Source organism: Zootermopsis nevadensis, unplaced genomic scaffold (genome assembly GCF_977971745.1).
Source record: "Zootermopsis nevadensis isolate Lab colony 2312 unplaced genomic scaffold, Znev_1.0 Znev_ptg000021l, whole genome shotgun sequence".
Taxonomy (NCBI): Eukaryota; Metazoa; Arthropoda; class Insecta; order Blattodea; family Termopsidae; genus Zootermopsis; species Zootermopsis nevadensis.
In genome coordinates, this window is record NW_028259153.1 from 13,719,264 (window position 1) to 13,741,308 (window position 22,045).

General features: G+C 36.7%; 2 protein-coding genes across 2 annotated transcripts; one reads left to right on the top strand and one right to left on the bottom strand.

Moving 5' to 3' along the window:
• Positions 1-32: 32 nt before the first annotated feature.
• On the top strand, positions 33-1,679 carry ATPsynD (ATP synthase, subunit D). Its single transcript, XM_022067819.2, has 4 exons — positions 33-254; positions 339-507; positions 587-724; positions 1,493-1,679. Exons 1-4 carry the CDS (start codon positions 133-135, stop codon positions 1,592-1,594), a joined length of 531 nt encoding a protein of 176 aa, XP_021923511.1. The 5' UTR covers positions 33-132; the 3' UTR covers positions 1,595-1,679.
• A 2,184-nt stretch (positions 1,680-3,863) lies between these two features.
• On the bottom strand, positions 3,864-20,816 carry LOC110831617 (uncharacterized). The gene is made up of 13 exons (XM_087352323.1): positions 20,761-20,816; positions 20,531-20,621; positions 19,992-20,222; positions 19,760-19,885; positions 19,567-19,678; positions 17,608-17,796; positions 17,348-17,527; positions 16,633-16,805; positions 14,959-15,069; positions 13,858-13,919; positions 12,809-12,868; positions 7,228-7,470; positions 3,864-5,961 (listed from the first exon to the last, which is right to left on the bottom strand). Coding segments are annotated over exons 2-13 (2,145 nt in total). The 5' UTR covers positions 20,533-20,621; positions 20,761-20,816; the 3' UTR covers positions 3,864-5,305.
• Positions 20,817-22,045: the final 1,229 nt, after the last annotated feature.

Genomic DNA, 22,045 nt, shown 5'->3' on the forward strand with positions numbered 1-22,045 from the left:
TCTTCCCCCTTTCGGTTGTATTCGGTAGCTATCAGTGAAAGTTATCGTAACGTAGTGCGATGTCGTATATCTGCTCGGCCATCTTGGTTTCATAGTGCTGAGGACTGCAGTTGTGCCAAAAATAATTAAATAATGGCAGCTCGACGTATAACACAGTCGTCCATAAATTGGACAGCATTAGCAGAAAGAGTGCCTGAAAACCAGAAGGTGTATTTTACAGCGTTCAAAGCGAAATCTGATGGGTATCTACGAAGGTAATTTAACAATAGCTGTTAGTGACTGAAAAACTGCTCTGTAGGAATGAAATGAACAGCCAACTGAAATTTTTGATTTTTCAGAATGATGGCATATCCGGAAGCCGCGCCCAAAATTAACTGGGGTTATTACACGACCCATGTACCGATACAAGGCATGGTTGATGATTTCCGAAAGAAATACGAGGCTCTGAATATTCCTTACCCATCTGATAATGTAACACCCCAGATTGACCAGCAGGAGAAAGAGGCGGTTAGTAATTGTTACACATTTAAAATCGCTATTGAAATTTGTTACGATATTTGTTTATTGATCCAAATTATGCTTTCAGCTGAAGGAGGTACAAGAATTCGTGAAGCAGTCCGATGCCCGAATTGCTGGTTATGAAGCAGAAATTGCCCGTTTGAAGAGCCTACTCCCATTTGAACAGATGACAATGGAAGACTTTAAGGATGCATACCCAGACCTGGTGGGTTAGAATAGAGTACATTAGAATAATTATTTACATTATAAACCATAGTGCAATCCAAGGTTGTGGTTTATCATAATATGAATACAGTACCAGTATAACTATAAATAAGTAGTTGTTACAGATGTTTACATAAATATTTACAGTATTTAACATTTTCAATTGGAGCAAATTCTATCGAGTAGGAGTGAGGTAATCTTTCAGTGCTGGCTTAAATACATCTGTATCGTGTCATAATCTTTAATGCTAACTGGAAGAGTACTGAGTAATTTGATTCCTTCATAGTAAGCACCTTTCTGATAACTAATGAGGTTAGCATTCAGCATATGGATATCATGTGTATGCATTGTGTTTGTGCTATATGTTAGAAGTTGTTTGAAACTTGTGCTCACAACAACCAAGAGTGATGAGTAAGAATGTGTATGGGGAAGTACATTAAATTTCTAAAATAGTTCTCTTGCAAAGTGTTTACATCCAAACTTTCATACAATTGAATTATGAATTGTGTTGCTAATGTTTTATATCATTTTGAATGGAACTCGAGGTAAGAAATCTACACTCAGTCAGGTGAAGTGTGGTACTCTTGAGAGTACGATCTGAGTGTGATATAACTTGCCCCCACCATGGCTGTTTAAATTCCATGTTTATGTTTAAGGTTTTGCTGGCCATCCTCTTTATCTCTTGTCATCCAGGGCAAATGAAAATTCCTCGAAACACGATGGCCAAGACATCTGAAGATAATATTATGATCTGTATCTCCTGTTGCAGGCATTAGATCCACTGAACAAACCCACATTCTGGCCTCATACTCCTGAAGAACAGATAGATTTCAATGATTCAAAGGTACCCCAAGAGGAAGTACACCACTAAAAACAATTGATAGTCATCTTAGTTTTTCATATAATGTATAATAGCCATGTTACATGTTAAATGCAAATAAATCTCTTATGAAACAGTAGTGTTACACTTAGTAGGGTTCGAGGTTTTCACAGCAGTGAGTCTGAAGATGGCTGTCTTCTGGGTTGTACCATGTAGCCTGGTAGAAGTTCACCGTTTCAGAGGTCCAGACTACATGGTGCAACAGCCCAGAAGATAGCCGTCATCTACGTTATACTTGAAATGGAATTAGAACCCATATCCAGAATACCTTGAATGCATGTGATGTTGAATGGTGATGCTAGAGATGCTGTCATGAGTTTCCCAGTTATATAAATGGCAAACATTTATCCCAAAGGTTTAGATGCTATATTTATAACTAATTTAGGACAACTGAAACAAGACATTGAAAACCACTGCTTTAAGTTGTAAAGAATTTTTAAGGCATTGCATAACCTAAAACCCTATGACTAGTGTGGGAAAAAATACAGCCTGCAGCAGAAAGCAGATGTTCCTTCATAAATTATCCTACATTCCACATAGGGAGTGTAGGCTTATGGTACCATCATCTCTCCCATCTTAACACCTTCAGAACCTAACATCTTTCCATAAGTCTCATGAAAACAGACCCTTTCATATGTTTGTAACTGACAATAAAGTAAAGCTGTCCCACTATAAATGATTTTAAAAAATGGTAAACCAACATATATTTCAACATTTATCATAGACTATACACTGCATTCAATGATCAGTTTTCTGATACAAAGTCAAGGCCCTCTGAATCTATGTTTTATAATCAATACAGAACTAAGAAAACAATGTTTAAAATCTGGCTGATTCATTACAAAGAATAGTTTCTGCATTTGTGTAAACTATTACATCAGTGTTAGGATTTGTCTGGTAGAGAAGACATCTTTCTGCAGGACAATGCAACTGCTGAAAAGTTGATCAGTGGAATAAAATACACTTGACATGGAAGATTATTGGGGTCAAAGAAAGATTATGTAAAATGGGCACATCAAACTCTATGCCTGCAAAGTTATATTTGTAAAAGAGGTGACTTCCAGGGGCCACAGGGGTGAAGAAAATCAAAACTGCCTACTTCTACTAATTATAGTCAAGTAAAGCTGTCCCACTATATGCCATGTAGGCACCTGGGGGAGAGGATGTACAGTTCAAACTCATTCTTAACCTCAGCACTAGATGGGGGTGAATGGTCAGCATCACGCCCCAGCTGCGCTTTACCCCCAGGAAAGGACCACAACCCATTGGATACAACTCTGGGTCAGTCCCAGCTGGTCTGGACACTGATGCTATAAGAAAAATCTTCTGCCCCCATCAGGGCTCAAACCTGTTATCCATTCCATAGTCAGTCACTGCACTGTTCCAGTCTAGTATAAGATCATTTTTAATTTACTGTTTCCCCACAAGCACACAAAAATGTGAATTTATCCACTATATTAGACATGAAGATAGTGGTACACAACTAACAATTTGACATGAACCTAAAACATAAAAATAAAGATGTTATATTAAAAAAATGCTTGCCATGATTCAGTACAGGTTAATTTTATCTTTGACCTCCCCTCCAAAATAGCCTCAATATTAACAAATCAATAAATGTACCTGTTTCATTTAGCCCCCCTCTACGAGAACAGAGTGAGGGCAACAATGAAGCACTATGATGGATATCTGAATCTATGAGAGCTGAAGTAACTTAGAACAAGAAAATTGCACAACTTCATACTTGCAATCTTCTGCCAATACAGTTCATCCCATCATTCCACACAATATAATCTGAACTACTAAAAGTAGTGTTAAATGAACCAAGGATAGGATGGAGATAAAGTATGCATTGGAGAGAGGAAAATGGATACAGAAGTTTTGTTGGTAAACCTCAAGAGATCGTTTGAGATAACTTGATTCAGATAAAAGGATTATACAAACTGTATCTCACAAGAAATACACTATGAAGCAGAATCAAACAGCACATGATATGTAGCAATTTTCAAGCTTTGTGGTAGTGATGAAGTCTCAGAATCCATAATATCAGAGTACTTTCTGGATGAATATTATTTGCTAGAGGAAGGCCTTGAACCATTTAGTTTAGCCATACCATAGCTGAATAACTTCTTAACATTAGCCAATATTAACAATTACTTAAGCAAAACCTTGCATCACTGCAGATTGTACTTACATTAGTAAGATGAGAAGAGGGCAAAAGTGGAATCAGTGGCATTGTCTGATAAAATATAGAGCACAATATTACTGTATATTTTATTTCCAATTTATAAAATACCTACACTACAGACTGGGTGAAATACATGATGCTGTTACAGTCAACAACTGCAAGACTGAGATTACATGACAGATGAAATCAAGACACTATCACATTACATATTGCGCAGAAGGAGGCTGCCACTACGGTGCAGGAAATACTGACAAAGCACAATTTTGAAAAGAAGACAAAAATAACAGTTTATTCATAATTCATCCCTAGCAAAACTAAGGTAAGCTCCTGTGACCCCCAGCAGCCATACGAAATTACAATAATAATTTTGTGTCCGTGTCAATACAACAAGGTGTGCTAGAACTGCCATATGTACTCATGGAATGGCCAGTTTACCAAATTTTCCCATACACAAATAATATAACAGTAAAATTGGACTGAAGAGAAAGGAGTTAGTCTAGCGTCAACTTTTTTTTTTTTTTTTTTTTGGGGGGGGGGGGGTATAATAGAGTTTGTACATTAAAATACATACATTACAAAAAGCACAGTGAAACCCATCTTAAATTGAAATCTTGATTAAACAGAAACATATGTCTTCATAGGAAAATTTCTCTCCAAGTGAACTCAGACAGGCATTCCATCCACACAGCAGCTGATGAATCCCCTCTGCAAAAGAATTCCTTGAGCTGTAGCTGGAACCACTGCACCACCATGGCCTTCATGTCTTCATCCAAACTGAATCAAGGACCTTGACATCACCTACAATGCAAGGCACTGTTGTGGAATCGAGATCTCTGGACTGCCATAAAGGAAAAATATCCTGGCATATGGCCTGAACTATCCAGGACATGCTGTTGTATGCACTGGAAGGTGTTAGACCATCCCCCATTCAGTACAGACCTGTCACCATATGATTTCCCATGCCTACAGCCCCTTCAAGAATATTCTAAAGGACCACAGATTTGAGTCAGACAAAGATATCAAGGCCCTCAGTGGTGCAATAGTTCCAGAAGCAGCCCAGGTTGTTCTATGTGGAGAGAATCCATTAACTGCTGCATCAACAGGATGCCTACCTCAATCCCCATACAGACAATTTTTATGGCCTCTTCATTTGAACAACCATCATAACACAGTGGTAATGTAGAATGTGCAATGGCATTTTAAAGTGTTGAATGAAAAAATATCTAAAGAAGAAAGACTGTCAGGTCCCCTGGGATTTAGTTGTAAGTATATTTTGCTGTGTATGTGCAATGGAACAAAAAACAGTCCCTTAATCATCAGTCAGTTCTGACTGCTGTACACAGGCCATCTCATGAGCAGTATGACTGCAATCTGCTCTAAAAATGAAACCATTTTTAAAATGTTATATAGCAAGTATATGCCCTTGAAATAATATAATAAAAAGGCCTTGGTGACTGGAATGTGCTGCCACTAGTGACAAGCTCTGACACAGTAGTCACAACACATATCTTGCCCTAATTTTTGGGAAGTGGTGGTGGGGGTTGACTGTAGGCATAGCCATTCATCTGCTGGTACTGGCCATACCCTGTATATCCCACATTGTTGCCAGTCATATTGGGTGGAGGGTTGTTGGGCTGATAGTATGGAGTAGGGGCAGAGTTCTTGTTACTGTTATGTTGGTAATGGTTCATGTTTCCTGCCTGTGGTGGGGGAGGGGGTGGGGGCTGCTGTGGCAAACTCAACAGTGAAGGTGGATTCTGCCCTAAACCACTTCGCCCACCCATCTGAGAAACATTGTTTTGTCCTAACCCTCCCCTGCTGCCTGAGGAGGGATTTCCCAATGGTTGGAAGTTTGCACTGTGTGGTTCATTATTGTTTGAGAACCTGCTTCCACGGTCTTGGCTCTTGTCTCCCCAGCGACTAGATCTCCCACCCCTGTCTCTGTTTGCACCTCCTCCCCTTGGACCACGGTCACCACCTCCTCGTGGACCACCTCGGTCACCTCCACGATCTACACGCTCTCCACGGTCACCACCACCTCGAGGACCTCTGTCATCTCCTGCCCTTCCACGAGGTCCCCTATCATCACCCCGACCTCGAGGTCCTCTGTCACTGGCACTGCCACGTGGCCCTCTATCATTACCACCACCTTTGCCCCAGCGACTCCGACCTGGAACAAACATGTAATGTAACGCCACATTCCCAACCTAGGTGTACTATTATAAACATGAAGTTTCCAAGGCAGTATGTATTCATTCCAAAGTCTTCTGGGTACCACACATGTCAAAATAATGAGAATTGCTTACATTTTAAATGAAATTGCTTCAACCTTCAACTTCACTTAGTAATTTTTACCTCTTCACCACTTTAGTACCAAAAGGACTATGAGGATTGGTGCTGCTATGTCAAATAGGGGAACAACTAAGGTTTATTGGTTACCTACTTCCTTCTATATGATGAATAGAATACAATGCAGTATTTCAAATCTAAAACTTCTTGACGATGGTGAAGTCTTTTGAATAAAAATTTCCTTGGATATTATCCATCGTCTAGTAAAATATAATTTTTTTTATATTTTATATTTTACTAGACGATGGATAATATCCAAGGAAATTTTTATTCAAATGACAATGCAGTATTAACAAGGAAACCTCAAATGTACTGAAGTAGGACTTTGTTTCTTAATGTACTAAAATGTGAATTCTAATATTACACAACTTCAATTATGAGGACGATAGATTGGCAGGATGTGGACACAGTCATGTTAAGTTTTATGGAAATATTCCTGCCTTGTGTTTAGGGACTGAGAAAAATGAAAAATCTCAAGACAGTTAGCCAATGATCTGATACTCAAAGTCAGGAGCTTCTATATGTTAGTAGTACACAGTTAAGTTCACCAGCTCAGTATATGTACATAACAATGAAGAGTTCTGAAGGATATCAAGAATACACAAGTCACTTCAGTTGAATCTTAAAACCAGAAAACTGGAACCTCTGACTGAAATCTCACACATCAAAAGTAGTTGGTCAGTGAAGAATGCAATTTCTAATTTTCAATTAAAGTGATGACTTGAATAGTACTCAACAATTAAGCAATAAACAATAATCAAACAATAACTGGAAGTTTCAATTGTTTATTGTTGTGAATGCTCTGACTAGACACCATGTTTCTTTCAATATATACAATGTTCTGTTTAAGTATGAACAAAGTGCTGTTATAATATGTGAATATTTAGCATTGCAAATCTACTGGGGTTCCACTGTGCTTCAAATATTTTTATTATTAGGCACACATCTGTTAAAACTGCAATTTCCTGAACACTGAAGCTTGTCGCTGCGAATTAAGTGACCATACACGTTTAAACAGGAATAGGTAACAGAAAGACATAAAATTATTCACAAAATTCAAATGTGTCCAATGTAGGGTTTCACTCACTCCTTCCTCCAAATGCACCAGACCGTGCCATCTGTGCCATCTCATGAAGTTTGGGGTTGATGACCTGGTTGGCTTCTTGCAGAACAGCAATCAAGTCATTTGCCTGCTTTGCATTGCTAGGTGTGAAGAATGCGTATGCTGTGCCCGTACGCTGCGAACGACCTGTACGTCCAATACGATGGACATAATCTTCAGAACTTTGTGGGTAGTCAAAGTTGATGACGAACTTCACATCCTCAACATCTGAATAAAATGAACCTCCTATGAGTACGTTTATACTATGTGAAATATTAAAATATCACTAGCTTCATCTGAATAAAACAGAACTGTTGTTATAGGTTACATAATGCAAGTAAAAACTAATGTGAAGTGATTACACACATGCAAAAAGTAATCTGAATTGAAAACAAAACTGATAATCAGAAGAATTTACACATCACCATATTCAACATACTCACAGTACCTAATTCATAGTTTAATCAAATAGCAGGAAGGTGAACAAGATACTTCTGCCTATTGTTAACAAAACCGCAGATGAGGTACAGAACGAGATTAAACAGTGAGTGAAAAGGTGTATTCCAATTTGTAGTACACAATATTTTCCTTATGTTCATTTATTGCAGACACAAATCTGCCATTTTTAGAATGACTTAACAGTACATACAAAGACACATCATAAAACTTTCAAAGCAAATAAAGTTAAAATTACAATGTGTATGTGTATTCCAATCCAATTAAATAATTTATATTCATTTCTTTAATCTGAAATGACGACATTAAAAGTATCTCTTCTTGCCATAGCAAGGCACATCCTCAGGTTGTGGATGTATGAAAGAGTCTCCAACAGTGTGGGGCTAAAATATATAGAGTATAAGGCATGTAAAGCCAGGAAGGGGCAGTCCTCCAGCTTGGGGAGTAGGGTGAGGTGAAATCATGTTACAAAATGTTTACAGAGGACCTCAGAATTTCATGTTACCTTCTCAATAAAGACTATGCTCCAGAAATTAATGTCATTTTCCTCCTTGCAGAATGCAACAGTGAAATAGCCAATCTTAACAGCTCACATAAAGAAACAAAACATTAAGTGTCAAATCCTACACACATTCTTAACCTTGGCACTAGGTGGAGACTAGTGGTCATTCTCAAACTTCCAACAACTTTACTCTCCATGAACAAGCCACCAGTACACATGGATAGGTATCTGAGTGGGCTCTACAACAGATGTGAACTTGGTGACAAAGAAAAACATTCTTCCCCTGCCAGGAACTGAACTGACTGTCCAGCCTACAGCCAATCACTTTACTAGCCAGCCCATCACTTTATTGAAATACTGTATCTTGCTCAAATCTACTTTAGAATAAATAATTTAATGACTGAGGTGTTAAGTTAATGTTTGCAAATTTATGAGCCCAAGTAACAAATACAGCCTTCTGCTCAATACTGCCTTGGACATTAAGTCTCACTGTCAATGTAATTTCATGAAAGCACAATCAATGAAGTCATCTTGTTCACCTCCCGGTTACATTTATGTTACTAATGCAATAGTTACCTTCAAATCATCCAATACATGGAGCACATCATAACCTCTAGCACTGTACTGAAAGTCCCTACCTACTGCTCACAGGTTTAACATATTGGGGGGTAGAAGGAGGAAACGTGCGGACAATCGTGGCATGATTAAATGGCTTGTGGCTGGCTAACTCTCCCGCGGGCTTCCAATAGTACGGGCGATGCCCTTGAGGAGTAACCAACCGATCAGAGGCACTGCCAGACGTATATAGAATCACGTTTAATTTTATCTTGCATGTGCCTCTGAAATAGAAACAAACCAGACTGATTAGTTGACAAATATAAAATTGATGCCCAAAGGAGAATAACAGCAACCTTACACTGACAAACAATACTGATGTGAATAACAGCAGCATCCAAACAGATGCTACAAGGGAGAATAACATGCATACTATCACAACTCACACAACCACATCAAGGAAAGACTTGTGTCGAGAGCTGTCTGAACCCTCAGTGAAGATACTGAAATTTCAGTGACAGTGTTAACCCATCCACTTATTTTACCAACATAAAAGCATTAAATTTTTCCTCTATGAAGTCTACAAAGCACGGAGGTTATGTCCAGCAGTCGGACAATAGTAAGGGAATAGGTTAACTCAAGAAATCTTCAACTTGTCACATAGTGATCCAGTCTTCACACTTCTCATCTTTCCTTCCAGTGAGACCTGACAGCATCGGGCATCAGCTTTTCCTATTTTGTCAACCAGTCTGGCCACCGCTGCCACAATATCTTATACACATTGTTCACCTCCATACCCCAACTCAACTCTTCTTCTGCACACTTTCTGTGATAGCACAATGCAGCTCAGACTTTTTTTTTAAATTTTGGTTATACTGTTACAATAAACATGCCATAAGTTACACAAACTGTTGCTGAAGCTGAATATAATTTTTCTCAGTGCAGTATGATTATTTTCAAAACATCACCACCACCACCACCACATTTACTGTCTTCAAAACAAAAACAAAAAGAAAGGGAGGCACTGGCATTTAATAATGAACAATTTGCTTCACCAGGTAATGAGAATTAGGCAATATACAGAACCCTGAAACAACAAACAATTACGTATCACCTAATTTCACATACACCAACTCTAGAACTGCCAACTGATGAAAAAGCAAGAACATAATACATAATGCAAATGTATAAGCAATCTTCCACATTAAAAATAAAAAAGAATTGCTTCATATATGCAGAGATCATTCAATGAAAGTACCTATTTCATAACTTCTGTCAAGGCAGGCCAAATTATGAGTAAAAGGAAAATTAAATCAAGTTACCTCAATACCTGGATACAGTCCACAAAACAATAACATCTCAACAATGAAAAAAGCAACAAACCTTTCTTTTTAATATCAACTTCATGGACTCTTAAAACTACTTAGGGCAACTTTAAGTCTTACGTTAAATTTATGACATACTAGCACATGCATGAGGGGTTACAGTATATGTTAAAGAACTGAAAGTAGAAATCTATGAGAAATGGTGCTCCAAGGATACAATTGTGTTAAGTATGGATGACAACAGGATTCCTTTTAGAGGATCAAGAATAAAAACAGTCAATAAATGACCACCAGAGAAACCAAAGACATGATAGACAAAGTGGACACACATACAAGCGAACTGTTTATCAGAAGACAAGAAAGAATGAAGACCATCATAAAAAGACCCACCTTGGCAGAAACATCAATGGAAGATGGCAATAACATTTTTAACTCTGTTTGTTAAACAAATTATTTGATTCTCACATTTTCACTCAAAATCCCAATTCAAGAAGAGAGGTTAAAATACATGTCATAGTACAGTTTGGACACAAAATTTTGTTTTATGAGCATTTCATTAAATGTAAACCTGATTCAACAGCTGGCAATTACAGGGCTAATGTATGCAAAATATGATTAACATTTCAGACTTGCCACATTTCATTTCAAAATATGACACAGTTCTAAAGGGCTGAAAGTAAAGAGACAAAAATGTAACTTCCAATTTTAAAATTAATAACTAATAACTAATAGTTGAATAGAAGGTAACATAAAAAGATAAAACAATGTTAATTGCTGAAGTTATAACTGTATCAGACCTCAGAGTGTCTGCAACACCATACGCTGACAATATTCGCTTTAAAACAAGTTTATGCTGACCAGACACTGGAGAACTGACTCAACTACAGGTATGCCCAGTAGGTTCGTATCTTCGCTGCATCACAGTATCATTAATGAGAAATGCCCTGATATGAATTGTATACAAAAATTAGATAAGCATTGCTCGACAAATACTAATTCAGAAAATATTAATTTGTGGACAAATATTTCAGGTATTCTTAATGTCACTAAGAGGGGTGGTTACAGTGGCAAGACTTGTCTTCCAGGTCAATATATCTGGGTCAGTCAACTACAATAAGTATTACTGTGTGCTGATGGGTTCTGTAGGTAATAAAGCTTGTGACACAGCACAATACTCAGTTTGCAGAGTCAAATGATCACAGAAAACATATTCTTCAACCTTACACATTCACATTTTTCTGAATTGATCACTCTGTGTCATCTTGCTAAGAACAGCTCCAAACAAGATGTTTTTTCCTCTCTGGTATATAACAATGTAACAGAAAAAAGTATGAACTGTACACACAGCATAAGAGCTCTGGCTCAGTCTTTAGAATTTGACTTTTGCCTTTTAACCACGGTAGCCACACATATAACTTCATCTTTCAGGTATAAACCATGTCAAATGCTGTAGGTATTCTAATGTTTCTGCATACAATGCAGTTGCCACCTTAAAGGTGATATGCATCGGGAGTTCTAGAAAGCCTTGTGCAGAGCAGGCAATAGGTAGTAAGCAGTAAGCAACATGTGAATGACCTGACTGATGGATCAAAGGAGAAGGAAACTATCCAATCATTAGCAAATGAAGTTTTGACAAGTTTTTTTAGGACCACATGATGATGAAATAAGTTTTGATACACTACTTCACCACCTCCTTTCTCAATTCATGGAATCATCAAAACTGTTTTTAACACTTCTTTTCCTTAACCACGTACTTGTAACTGATTGAATAGCAGCTTGCTCCTTTTTTCTACCATCTGGGCCCTCAAATCCCACTCACCACCTCCTGCCTGCTCTACATAAAAGTTCCTAAAACCCCCAACATACACTCACCCTGAAGATGGAAACCATAATATTTGCAGAAACACTAAAAAACCTACAGTACTGGATGCAACTCATCCATGAGAGCAGAATTTTTTCTGAACTCCAGCATTGAAAACCAAAGGACAAGAAGGTAACCACAGTAATTATGGTAACCAAAGTAGACTGCAGATTCTGTGACCCATCACAAGAGGACAGCAACATGTACGTCTTTATGTAAAGTGCCCATTATTGTTGTCCAAATTTTAGTAAAACTTCCTGATATCAAATTTAATAAAAATCTGTTCAGTGATCCTCATGTTTTTTCATGTGTACAGAAACTTGCAAAAGCAGTGATTTTAACAGGCACTCTACAAGTGAATGGGCCTAAAAAGTATTCAAACCTTCAGCATGGATAGAAATATTCTACAAGCATATTGCAGTCTCTGCTTTATGGTGCTCTAAAGTAGCTACATTTTTAACCATGTGAACAAAAAATACACCTGACAAGTCATGAAAACCCAGGTAACAATAAACTATCAATCAAATACCAAGATCATTAAACTTCAAGTGTTCTGGTGTTATACTAAAAAATTTATAGTTTCATAGCAGGTAAATATGCACAAAATATCAATCATTCACTGAAGGGTTAAATTTATCAACATTTCCAAACTTGATAAAGCCTGGGAATTCATGTGAAACTCAGTAATGTTATAGGAAAACAGTCACACTGCATTATTAAAAGCAAAGTATCACTTGATAAGAAGCTAATATGCTGTATAACATATAATAAAACACAAATCATGTGTAATGGCAACAGGGGACCTTACTTGGCCACATGTGGCCAGAACAACATAATTCAACCCCTGTGCTGTAAGTCGATACTTACCTAAACCACGTGCTGCTACATCTGTTGCTACCAGGATAGCTACCTTCCCACTTCGAAACTCTGAAAAAGAATAGAATCGTTGAAAGATGATCAACCTCTCTGCCTATTCGTAGCAGCATATAAAAAGTAGTGCACTGCAAGTCAGCTGTGATCCTTACTGCCCTCTACAAGAATTACTAGACTGTCACAAAATGTTAACTTTCATTAATAGTTCAGTCTTAACCAACATTACATATTAGTTAACAATTTATGAGCCATCCTGTACATTTACAAAACCCTATTTTACTATATACTTGCTTAAAATTACGAAATTTCACCATATGTAACAAAATCACACTTTTAACACAACTTTCAACAGCAGAACAGCCATATGATATTTACATTAAACTTCATATTTTACATAGTACATGGCAACACTATGCACAAAACTACTTTCTCAGGGAGCTAAATCAAACTTTGAAAATAGAGAAATTTTGTGATGCAGACTATAGTTAAATTTCACAGAAAATAGTAATGCAGACATTCAACTATAGCCAAGAACCACAGCAATAACATTATACCTAGCACTAATAAAATTATTTTAAAGCAGCTCTAACCATGAAACAATGACTTTTAGCACTGGAAAGGAGCAGGAGTATAAGACATGTATTTCTTAAAATTATCAATATTTTAAAAAAGGCAAACATATTTTCATCAATGATTTTTTTATAAAACAAAACTATTTATAAAAATTAGGTGAAAGAACAGTAATGGAACTAACACAGAAAACAGGCCTGGGATGTTTGGAGGGGTGGGGGTGGGGGTGGGGGTGGTGGTGGTGGTGGTGGTGGTGTTAACTTCTTACAATAAAACTGTAAAAAAATAAAACATACACCTGTTCTTTTTATATGTGCAGTTAGTTTCTTCAGTCTCACATCCTACAGAATAATTAGGCTTATGATACTATGAACATAAATAAATATTTTTAAATTCAGCTCACAAGCAACTAATATCAACCTGCTTCAGGCAAGATGGTGACTAAATATATAAACAAGTGAGAAATTTCATACCTGTTAACACATAATCCCGTTCCTGCTGAGACTTGTCACCATGAATGCTCTTTGCAGGCCACCTGTCAACAATTAAAGACATTGAATGACTGATGATACAGTGCTCCATTATCTGAATAGAGGGTGAAACAGACCCATAAACGTGTTATACTTTTTTAAAGGAAGACATCTGTCTCTCTACTTTCAAAGACAGATCTAGAGTAAGCTTCCTGCAGACAAGTTCACTCAATATTGCTTGCACTTTATTATGGTAATTCATACTCAGTAACACCACCATCTGTTTTAAACAGATTGGCAGATCCATGAAAACAGAACATGTGAGATACATATGGATGAACCAGCCAGAGAAGTCCACTGTGACACAGCACAAATTTGAGCCATGGTACAACTGCAGTAGCATCTCCATCCTTATTTATTTGTGGTTTATTTAGCGCTTTTTCAGTAGCTCAGATTATACAGCAAATACTAAAATAGAAAGGATGTGGAAGAAAGAGGTCATGGCCTAATTTAAAATACTATCCTGGCATTTTATTATAGCCCTGATGTTGCAAACAGAGCCGGTACCTGAAACGTTTTTAACCAAGTGACATGACTGATGGCCAAGGATTTTATTAACCATAACACAAATATAAAAATTCAAAGTTGTCCTCAATGGAGTAAATAGTTTTCAAATGTGCCTTTTTGAAATTCTGTACACTTAACTGGCTGTGACATACATTAATGTACGTACAAGTCCACCAATCATAAATTAATTTCACTATAGATTTCACACTGCATACAACCTGCATTTATTTTCTTGCACTGATTTTTATTAAATGCTCAGTTTTGAAACATTTTTCAAATACAAGTTGCAGAACTGAATATCTCCAGTCTATACCATATAATTCTCTTTAGGAAATGTAAGAGAAAACTGATAAGTTCAATCGAAGTACCACGTAAAGCAGAGAAAATACTGAACCAAATCATACCAAATTATAGATTCTCAACAATTCTTAGCATTTGCAATATCAAATTCCATCAAAATCCATTTAATGGTTTTTGAGATGAGATGTATATGGAAAGACAAATCCCCATAATTTTATTCACTTCATAAACACTCACCCGTATCTGCCAATGCTTCGTGTAATATCATCAACCTTCCTCTTAGTTTCAACAAATATGATAGTCTTACTCTCCTCTTCTTGTGATATCTCCTCCAGAAGCTTCAGTAACCTAAAAAGTTTATTAGTGGCATAAGAATAGTTTCAGGTAAGATGTGTGTTGGTATATTTATTATTATAAGAAAAATGAATTCCTAAATATCCCAGATCATGATATAGTGATATTTTACCTTTGAATTTTCATCCCAAAGATGTAATATAAAGTCCCCAGGAGAATCAATGCAGCTGAATCTGAAGTTTACTACAGTCTTGGCACATTTCAATGTAAGTGGTATACTAAGGCTACAAAATTTGACTTACCCAACGAAGTGATAGCATTACTCAGCCAAAAATTACAAGTATAAACTGAGGAGACAAAAAATGTGGGATGAAAAACAATTCATGGAAGGTTCTCATCATCAAATTCACTCCTTATTGGAAATTATGCTACAAGACATTTCAGTTCTGTTTTGTTTGTTCATTACTGATACATAACTACAATGATCAAATGAGGTGAAAGTGTGATTACCCAGCAGGCATTCTTGGAAATCCATATTTAATGGTTCCCTATGAGACAATGGATTTGGTTGCCAAACTCAGTAAAACCTGGAAGTTAGTGGTCAAGGCAACAAAAATTGAATGTTACAAGGGAACTCTGAAGTTTCATATATGATACAGCTAGAGAGAATGCTTTATGCAAGTGGACACCTTTAAGAGTAGCATTATTATTATTATCTGCATATTAGTATACTGGATGTGAGGAATTGCATGTGCCAACACAGGGCTGAGATTAAGGACACATAAAGAGTGCAAGCCACGTTACATGAATACAGATGCGATGATGGTGATCGGATTCCATGTATTGCTGGGAAAAGTAAAATGAGTGTGCCATACCTGTTGAAGGAAGGTTATAGGCCCACACTCCACCTTATGAAACTCTTCAAAGGATGATAAATACCAAGTGGGGAAAACATAAAGACTTCCCCTACAGATATATACTTACTAAACATAAGGACATGCTTGAAGTGTTTAAACACACATACATTTTACATGCAGCCATCAAGTAACAGTGAAAATATTGTAGTGTGCTTGCACCTTTACACTACACATGGGTGGTGTAGCACAGAAAATTGGATCCGTATACATTGAATTATGATCAACATGATGTCACCTAAACTCACTTCCACAGATTGATAAAGCAAGAGAGACACATTCCTTGATTGCATTTTTTATGGTAGACAAGTGATTACTTTTTTGTTCAGATGAAGAATCCACATCAGGGACAGCAGTTACTATCTTCAGATGTCGTCAAAACTGTCACAACAGAATTATATCATTGCGACTGATCATGTGCCTCAATGGTGAGAGAAGTAAGAGGCCTTGGAGGTGTTTATGTTGAACGTGGGACAAATGTTCTGCTATATAATTTATACTGATTTGTTGTCAGTAACACATGCTACAAATACATAAGAAACTTCAGAAATTCCACTCATACATGGAAGAAAACCTTAAAATTAAATAATCATCTTCCCATCTTTTGCTAGAAAAAGACACAATTCTTTAACATTTGGCTGCGAATAAAGAGCACAGAGTAGGTTGAACAGAACTATGCCACATTTTCATAACAATTTCTTACTTTGTTTCCTTCTCATATTCCTGACACACATCAATGATCTGAAGAATATTGTGGTTAGCTGCAAGTTGAAGTGAACCAATGTTAATCTGAATGTAGTCATTGAGGAACTCCTCTGCCAAGTTACGCACTTCCTTGGGCCATGTAGCAGACCACATTAGCACCTGACGATCAGGCTACAACACAATAACATCTTTGTTTACATTACAGTATCTGCAGTCAAATCCTGTACCCTGGTTTGACAGTTTAAAATAAACATGGATAAAACTAAATTTATGCATAACACAAAACCAAATTCACATACCTTTGTCAATGAATATGCCTAGTATGATGCTAGTGTTTCACAAATAACAGCTTTAACATTCATTCCACTGCCTATTCCCTGTCAACTAATCATAAGTGTTTATCTCTCTGATAAGCGTGGCCAAACACACACATCCTCATAGTTCCATTTTGTTCATACTATACAACACATACCTTGCTTGATTTTCAAACAATCATATGCTAACATCATTGGTTATTGGTTAAAAGTAATTACACACTTTACATTCTGATTTTCCAGGCATGAAATAAAGCTACCAGGATCATTAATATCTGCTGCCGCACAGAATCAAGAAGGAAAGGCAGTTACTGAAATTCTTACCATATTTATCAAGTTTACTGAAGAACAAATGATGAATCAAAGAATTTGTGCCTTTTGCTACTTTAATCATCTTACCCGAATCTGCTCAATGATCTTGCGTATTTGTGGTTCAAATCCCATATCAAGCATTCTGTCTGCCTCATCCAGAACAAGGTAAGTACAGCGCTTCAGATTGGTAGTTCCCCTCTCCAGAAAGTCAATCAGACGGCCTGGAGTGGCAATGCATATCTCCACTCCTCGTTCCAAGTCTCGTGCCTATATGAGCAAAGAAATGGTCAATATCCCCTGCCCTGAGTCAGTAACACCATATAATTTTTTGTACTGCCATGTATTACCTGTGGACCTTTTGGCGCACCTCCAAAAACACAGGTGTTACGGACATGTGATGACGCTCCAAACTCCTGTGCTACTTGTTGGATTTGCTGAGCCAATTCTCTGGTTGGAGCCAACACTAATGCAATGGGGCCATCACCTCTGAGCAAACGAGGTTGGCTGTTTATGTGTACGATTGCTGGAAGAATGTACTGGAAGAAAATGAAATTGGTTTTGTTGCTCTTGTACAGTCCATCAAATGTAATACACATGAAATGTAGGTTGTAAAGCAAGGCTACCTCTCTAGACCATATCAAGAATTCTAGTAGTTCTTTTAGCAGTATATTCATGCTTTCCTTATAACTACTTCAGTATCATTTACAAAAACAGATTAACCAAATGTCACTAAAACTGACAGACAAATCCACTTTCTCGAGAAATCTAAAATATCTCTACTTACAAGAGACTGCTTATTTATCATGGTATTGATGTACAAGAAACAGATTGATAAAATCAGACAGCAGATATGAACACTTTTTTACAGTACATCGTGGCAAAATATTAACCCACATAACCAAACTATTTACAAAATGTGAAAGGTCGTGGATTAGTTCAGAAATATATACAATATATACAGTTCAAACAGTAAGATCATGAAATTTGAATCAAGATTACTCGGAACATAGAGTTGAGAAGTATCACATGAACACATGATGGAATGGCAGGCATGACAGCAAAGAATAAAACTTACAGAAGAGAAAGAGACAAAGACAAACACAGCAAAAGGATATTCAAAGCACAACATAAGAAAAAATTATGGAAAATGGAACTTGCCCCAACAACACATGTATTTAGGCTTATTCATTTGTGTTATAGTTAATAATACTGTCACAGTAGCCAAAACTTTTAATCAGATGAGATGCTAAATGAATAATGAATTGGAAAAGATTTGGAACAAGTGGTCATGGCCTAATCTGAAGTATGTACTATCTTGGTAGCTACCTGGAAGGTCTGAGGAAAAATACATAATTATTCAATTTCCAATACATCATTCACGTATTTCTTAATTCAACACTATATAGAAAACAATAAAAATCCAGCCAAGAAAATGAGTATAAATTATGACAGGTTGTGGAAGAGAATAAGAGTTTAAAAAATGAACAATCAATCCATATCTTGCCATCCTACAAAAATATCTGGTCATAAATTATAGTTTGTCAGCAGTACATCAAAAAAAAAAAAGCAAAATATATTTGAAATAAAACTGTAGCATGGATAACAAAACTATATGGCCTTGAACACAAGCTATTCATGGATACAATTACTTATTACCATCTTCATTTTTTTTAATCTACACAACAGGCACAAATGCTGTTTGCTGGAAAGTCAAGAGAACTTATGTTTATAAGGAAATTGTATCAGCACAAACCCATGCATTGGGTAATTGTGTGTACAATAAAGGAATCACACTCATGTAGGGGCAAACTCACCAATAAATTATTTCAATAATAATTTGTTGGAGCTCCAACTCATCCTATGATAACAGATTAGAATGTTCAACTGTGTTAAGCTTCTGGGAAAAAAGTAATGTAAAGTAGCCATTGTCTGATGTTAACAAACTCATACTTCCTGTTACTATGCACATTTAATAAATTCTCTGTAATATTCACAGTTTATATCAGCCTTAAATTTTAAATCATATATTTACAAGTCATGAAAATGCATTCGTGTTATTCTTCACACAATCATCAAATACATGTACTACATATGATTCATGAATCTTTGAACTGCATCACCATTTTAACATAAACTTGGATGTACAGTATAATCTTCCCTTCTAAAACTGACCAAGACTTGCATGTGGTTTTAAAATATGGCAGGGAAAATGATGAAAGAATAAAAGCATCAATTCCTCTGATTCCTTATGGTAAAATAACCTTACTTTACTAACAGTGCACTCCTTTATGGTATACTTTACTTACAGCCAATGTTTTCCCGGAGCCAGTTTGGGCTATTCCAACCATATCCCTGCCACTCAAGGCAATTGGCCAGCCTTGGGCCTGAATGGCTGTGGGCTCTTCAAAACCTTGTCTCCTGCAAAATAAGCTGATGTTCAGCACAAATACCAAATATAAACTATTTGGCAATAAAATTATCCACCTCTGTGATCATTACCTGATCTCACTCATGACATAGTCTGGGAAGTTGCCCTCATCAAAACCAAGGTTGGGATGTGGAACATTGTTTCCTTTCACTGTTATTTCCTTACAAGATCTGTATTTGATTACTTCATGCATGGGCCTGAAATGATATTCAACAGCAAAATTACATCACATCCTGGTATAATACTTGAATCCCTGCAGAAAATGTCTTACATTATCAAAAGTACTGTAACTCATTGCTTTACCGGCTGACAACATTTGGATGTGGTACGTAAAAATCTTTTCGGAAAGGTTGTAGGCTGCTCATATCCCATCTTGGTTTCCTTAGCCTTTCACCTGGCTGTTTACCCTTGAGACTATTCCCTCCACCTCCTCCAAATCCTCTTCCTCCGCCAAAACCACCTGCACCACCTCCACCAAATCCTCCACGCCGCCCTTCTCCTGAACGGCCTCTGTCACGGTTACGATCGCGATACCTATACAAACAAAGGAATACAAGTCGAAAAACGAAACTTCATGAATATACTGTAACATCCTTCACGTGGAGAATGCGAATAATTGATTGCAATTAAGAATAGCATCTTCATTACTCACTTAAAATTATTTTGACATAGCTCATCGTTAATGACAAATAGGCATACCCTATCCCGTCGAACTTACCAAATGAACTTTGAGTTGGATATGCGAACCACGAAATACAATAGCCTATTTGTACAATACAACTCGTCTTCATGCTACCTGCAATCAATAACATATTTCGTATGTATAATGGATAAGTACTCACATGGTATTCAATACTGGTGTAAATGCTGTTGAGTGCTTTACCCGCGATTCAACGACAGCATACAGAATATTAGAAATTTCGATACCTGCTCCTAAAAAAATAGCAACAACTGTTAATTACATAATTTCTCCAGCATGCAAATATAAATCCGCAATAATAGATCTTCCTTAGTAACAGCTAAGATGCAACAAATTGTTACAAAATATTATTACAGTAATATTTTCACACACCAAGTCAGCAAGCACAACCCACAGATCACTAAACTAGGATCTACTTTCGGTCAAAAGTGGATAAAATATTTAGTGTGCAAAATGTTTTTCTCCAGCATGTAAAATACATAAATATGCATTAAAATAAAGCACATATTTTCCCTTCAAAGAAGGACTTCATAATATTACCTTTAAATAAACATAAATAAATAGAAAGCAATAAAATATAAAGTACTACTTTTCGACGGAACCGGATATCACTTCGAAAGTAATCGACGACATCTTACCAGAAAGATTGTGAAAAAATGTATATAATTATTCCATCTATTAAAAATAATAACTTTTTTTACATAGACAGTCAGACTCTTGTATTCCGTTGATCGATGCTGTCCATAATCTAACTGTACCAATGTCGTAATGATTTAATCACTTCCTTTACGCATTCGAAAATTGGAGCTACAATGATGGCTGTTTAGAAAATTGTAGCTCTCTACCTCACAAACAGATTCTCAGGAATACAAACGTCATCGCAGAAAATGATATGGAGGTGTCCATCCACAAATATGATGTATAGCGTATTTATGTGGCTTACACAAATAAAAGACGGAATCTGTTCACCAACCGAGTTACCAAAAGCTTGCATATAGGCCTTAAATATACAGGTAGCTCTCGATTTACGCCCGGGATGCTTTCCTGGACGAACCGGCGTAAACGGAATCGGCGTAAATTGAAACTCTTTTATAATGTAAATCAATGGAAGTCAATGACATACGTTCCCAGCAGCCAAACATTGACGAGTAATATAATGGCATTACATTTAAAGCTCTGAAATAACGTAAATAAAATAAAGGGAATTTATAAAATATATTTTATACACTTACAATCGGCAATTCATTGGTCCCCGCGATTGACTGGGATCCTTTAATGTGGTTGATGTGTACAGTCATCTCTGCTGTTATGCGATACTTGCATTCATGTAAGACGCCGACCTATAGAAAATCGTAGTAAATATAACCCCGGTACCTCTGCAGAGATTAAATTAGTCCTTTGAAAGTTTATAGAGCCAGAAATGAAATTGCATAAGAGCAAACTCGCATATGCAAAAGTTTACATTTCACAAACAGCTTTTACCGATTCATCGATCTCATTGGAGCAAATTCGCGTTAACGAAACATACGTAATTGCAGAGATGAATGTATTTATAATTTTTATTCAAAATCAGCGATGTAAAAATTACGATTTAGTACAAGAATCAGTACGCGACACATTGTAAAACGTTATAAATAATGGTAATATATATTTTTTT